The sequence below is a fragment of the Poromitra crassiceps genome (assembly GCF_964638095.1).
Source record: "Poromitra crassiceps genome assembly, contig: HAP1_SCAFFOLD_507, whole genome shotgun sequence".
NCBI classification, from domain to species: domain Eukaryota; kingdom Metazoa; phylum Chordata; class Actinopteri; order Beryciformes; family Melamphaidae; genus Poromitra; species Poromitra crassiceps.
Genome location: NW_028151901.1, coordinates 107,607 through 112,606, shown reverse-complemented (window position 1 = coordinate 112,606; position 5,000 = coordinate 107,607). Strand labels below are relative to the sequence as shown.

Genomic DNA, 5,000 nt, shown 5'->3' with positions numbered 1-5,000 from the left:
CGTCGGACATGGAAGTGGAAGAAGAGGCCCCCGGGGGCCCGGAGCCCTCTGCCTTCTTCCCCGAGGTAAGCAGCAAGCAGCACACACAGACAGAGGCTGGGCTCAGCCACCGTGGGGCAGCAGAGGCTGCTCTCCGGGCACTGCTTCACTGCGTCAGCTTTACCCACCGTCAGGTGATGAGTTTGATCCGTGTAACGCTGACCACAGATCAGTGTCCCGGGGAGCGGCTTCACCCTGCTCCCGCACACACACACACACACACACACACACACACACACACACACACACACACACACGCACACACACACACGCACACACGCACACGCACACGCACACACACACACACACACACACTGAGAGGGGGCTGAGAGGTGGTGTGTGTGGAGAGAGAGAGGGAGACAGGTTCTTCTCAACGTTGTCTCCTTGAGGGGGTTCCTCGGGGTCCCCCACAAATTTGTGAATCATTTGTTAAACTTCAGCACAATTTCATTTAAAATAAGTTAACACAATTAGAGAATGTAGTAGAGCTATGCCTTGTCTCTCTACCTACAAAACATAGGCATGGAATTCGGGCCCAAAATAATATCTTAACAATAAAAACATATTCTCCGATTTGAGTCTGAGGGGCAAAATCTCATCTCCCTTGATATGAAAAAGGTTGAGAATCACTGGTCTAGCCCCCCCCCCCCCACACACACACACACACACACACAACCTCTCCAATACACCACCGCCCCAACCGCTCGCAGTATCTCATATTCTCTGTGTGGAATCTGGCATATTTCCTGCTCCACTGGAGAATAAATGTCTGTGCTCTGTTTTGTTTGTCTTTAGTTCTTCTGTGTGCTTTGTGTTTTGCATCCTTCTCTTCCTCTCAGACTTCCTCCTCCATCACTACGTCTCCTCCTCCTCCTCCTCATGCCATCTTTAATAATATAGCCTCGACCCCGCTTCACCTCCTCCGGCGGCCGCCGCTCATTGCTCAGCATTAGCACGGCGATGCACTTTATAGTGGCCATATTAGAGATGACATTCCTAGTTCCCCCGATGGTAGCTAGCATGTGCTTAGAGACGTGCGGAGAGCAGGCGGGGTAGTGAGGTGAGACTGAACACGATCGATAATACTCGTCGACAACGAGAGGTTTCGCTCTCTCACTGGCCAGGAAATTGTTTTGTGTGAGTATATGGCTTGTATGAGTATGTGTCTGATTGGATGCATGGATGCGAGTGCCTGCTTGTCCTATTGTGCGTGTGTGTGTGTGTGCGTGTGTGTGTGTGTCTGTGTGTGTGTGTGTGTGTGTGTGTGTGTGCGCTTGTGTGTACAGTATATGTGCGACTCGTGAGCATTTAGGAGCAGCGTTTGATTTCGGTGGACCTGCTTCCCAACAAGCCCTCCCTATCTCTGTGGACAAGCCATCTGTCTGCCCAGTGCCTCAGTGCATGGTGTTCTGTTCTTAGAGAGGAGGAGGGGGCGCGTAGGGACGTCGGAGAGGGAGAGAGGGAGAGAGGAGATGGTGGTGGTGGTGGGGAGGTGGAGGGGGGGGGGGGGTGGGATGGTAGGAACATGGAGGAGGCGAGAGGAGGGGTAAGCTTTAGATTGGATGTGGTGGTGGGTGGGGGCGGTTTGGTGACACCTTGCTAACGCTCGAGGAGATACCGGGGGGAACGTCCATGTTGAGTGCATGTCTCTCGCCATAGAGCCTAGGGACCAGCTTACATTCTCCCTGCCCTCACCCCTTTCTCCCTGCCCTCACCCCTTTCTCCCTGCCCTCACCCCTCTCTACCTGTTGTGGAGCGTATACACTACAGTATAGAGAGTCAAAGCGGAACGTCGCTTCCTGCTTCAGCACTGTACCAGAGATTTTCATCCGCCATTTCTTTTCCCGTAGACATTTCGTAAAATGCGTATAGAAATAGTTGTACTTCGTCGAACCAAACGGTTCAGCTAACGCTATAATCGGGAGAGACCATAGAACATTTCGCTCGGACCAAAACGTATAAAAACAACACCGAAAAAATATTTTCTTTAAACACATTTTTCTTACATTTTTGGTCTCAGTGAAATGTTATGCGATCTCTCCTGTTTCTAAATATATCTGTACCGTTTGTTTTTGAACCAGTAAAACTATTTTTATACGCATTTTACAAAATGTCTATGGGAAAATAAACGGCGGATGAAAAGATCGGGTGCAGTGCTGAAGCAGGAAGTAGGCGGTCACGTTGCCTCTCTATATACAGTAGAAGTATGAAGTAGATAATGTTGCCGGTGCGTCATGCTGACTGCTCATTCTGTCTCCCTCAGGACAGCGCTAGCATGCCGGAGATGTCGGCTATCCGCGCGCCTCTCTGACTTTCTCCGTGTTCACTCGTTCATCTGTTTATTGGACGACTTTAACTCATTGCGACCTGTTGTTTCTCTTCTTTTCGCCCTTTCACACATTGCCTTTTTTTTTCTTCCTGTTTAACATCTTTGTTTCTCCTCTTTGTCCTGTTGATATTATGTGAGATTGAAACGATTGCGTTCACAGCTTCCCTCACCTCGCCTGTCTCCTGCATGCCCAGACAATATTCCATACAGACTCCAGACGTCGGCGTGTGTGATGTAACCGTGATTGTCTTGTGCTTTCAGGAGGATGAAAAAGATACCGAGGACATGGACGCGTACGGCAGCACAGGTACGGACGAGGCCTGGAGATGTTCCAATATAATGTGATATGATATATATGATATATTCACATCGACATAGAGCAAAGAGTCGTTTATGTCTTTTTTCTCACTCCCCCCCCCCCTCTCCATCTCGCTACCTCAGCCTTGGAAGGTGACCAGTCTCCCGTGGAGAAGGATCAGATGGTTGAGGGGAGCTGTGCTGGAGGCTTGGCCAGGCCTGCCTCCGTGTCTGTGGCTGCTGCTGGAGGGACGAGAAGGCTGGAGGAGGCGCTGCTGGGTGGAGAGGCTGGATCGGGGGTTCGAGCCCTGCCAGAGCACGGCGGCGGCGGCGCCTGGCCCACACAGGGGTTAGCCTGCTCCCTGTGCAAACGGCTGTTCAGCAGCCTGGAGCATCTGAGGGAGCACGAGTATCGCCACGCCCTCTCCCTCATGGCCTTGTCCCTCGACTGGCCGAGCAGCGGCGTCCAGGGCCCGCGCTGCCAACCCCACGCCCAGCCTCGCCACCAGCACCACCACCACCACCACCACCAGCAGCCCCATCAGGCGGCGGCTCTCTACCGCCCCACCCTGGCGGGGGAGCAGGCGCCCGCCGCCGCCGCGCGCTACCTCTGCTCGCAGTGCCCGGCCAGCTTCACCCTCAAGTCCAACGCCGACCGGCACGAGAAGACCATCCACTTCAAGAGGAAGCTGATGCAGTGCCTGTACTGCCTGAAGCACTTCCGCGACCGCACCGACCTGCAGCGGCACCTGTCCTCCGTGCACTCCAGAGAGAGGGGCCACGCGTGCGTCGCCTGCGCCAAGGCTTTTAGCACCCAGAAGAACCTGGCAACACATGTGAAGGTGTGCTGCCAGGTGGGGGCGCTGCCAGGAACAGCGGTGGTGGGGCTGGAGGGAGGCATGGACATGCCTCAGGGTGGGGTTACAGATCCACTGTGGGGGCTGTGCCAGGAGATGAAAGTGGAAAATCGTAATCACGGTATCGATGTGGAAAACTGAGACGTGGGGATGTAAAGACTGTCCGTACTGTCCGCGTCTACTGAGGATCCTATCTGCACACATGAATACAATCTATACGCCATTATGGTCTGTGGTCTCATTGCACTGAGAAGGGAAGAATCCCCTCTAAAATCAAATGTCCATAGACACGATTATGAATCGATAGGAGCACTTTTTTTTTTTTTTTTTTTTACAAATTATGATTTTTGTGTGTGAATATTAGTATTTTTCTTTTTCAAGACTTTGATTTATAGGCATTTCTTTTTGCGAACAACATTAGACGTCAACAATGTCCGATTGCTATGCAAACTGTCCTGTTTAAAGAAAAGTATGTGTATATATTTATATATATTTTTGACATTTGCGAATGTTGTTAGTGAGCACTGATTACAGTCGACGGGTGAATTTATGTCCGTACGGCGCTGTGTGTGTGGAGAGAGAGGGGCGTCTCAACCTCCCCCAACTGAAGCACTTGTCTGGCTCTCTGTCGCCAGTCAGCAGTCTGCCCTAAACTCTCCTCTCCTTTTTAGGCAGAGAGATCTTTATCTTTGTGTCCAACCCTGCATTATGGGCACAAAGGTACTCAGACGCAGTTCAATTCTGCTAGTCTTCACTGTGGCTCACAGCCCACACAACCACACCACCTGCAGGCACTCCGCGGCATTGCACTGCCACTCTGTAAGAGCATAGTAACTAAAATACCCAAAATCAGATTGTGAATGTTGCCAGTAGCAGTGCACCTTAAAACCAAACATAGGATAAAGGTATTAAAATAGATCACAGATTTGATGATTTACTCTTCTTTCAACGTTAACCCACAGAGCCAAAGAAAGAAACGGTAGTTCTGTCTCTCCACCTCTTGATGTAGTCTTACAGCGATCAGGGCATGTAGACGCTTGTCTCCAGGCATCAGCAGTGTGACATGATCACCTGGAGCCAGTGCTATCAGATGAGTGCAGATGGAGGGGATGTGCTGAACAAGACAAAAGCCACTTTAAAACAATGGCCAAGCAGCAGCAGCAGGGTGGGGGTTGGGTGGTGTCCCTTTCTCCCCCTCCCTCCCTCGCTCACAGGTCCCACCTCCCTGCCCCAGATCCGCGGCTCCTCTGGTCGCTAAGCACCACCGGCTCAAGCCGGACAGTAATTGGTTCTTTTCGTGCGGCTCCGGCCCCTCTTGACCCCTGACCCCTCGGCTCAAGAGGAAGTGGGCGGAACCCAAGGGCAGATGCCCTTTCAACTAGATGACCTCAGCGATGTCACCGGCACGGGCAGATAGTGCTGAGGGGGTAGGAGGAGGAGGAGGGAGACGAGGGCAGATAGTGCTGAGGGGGTAGGAG

General features: G+C 52.0%; 1 protein-coding gene across 1 annotated transcript in view; it reads left to right on the top strand.

The window, feature by feature from the left end:
- The window catches only part of LOC310771306 (uncharacterized protein), a gene marked incomplete at both ends in the record, with an annotated part of 18,789 nt that overhangs the window by 10,114 nt on the left and 3,675 nt on the right, over nucleotides 1-5,000 (top strand). Inside the window, 3 exons of the mRNA XM_083663949.1 lie at nucleotides 1-65; nucleotides 2,507-2,675; nucleotides 2,810-2,944. The exon at nucleotides 1-65 is cut by the window's left edge and continues 264 nt beyond it. Of these exons, the coding sequence (XP_083520075.1) occupies nucleotides 1-65; nucleotides 2,507-2,675; nucleotides 2,810-2,944 (369 nt within the window). The remainder of the gene's footprint in view (nucleotides 66-2,506; nucleotides 2,676-2,809; nucleotides 2,945-5,000) is intronic.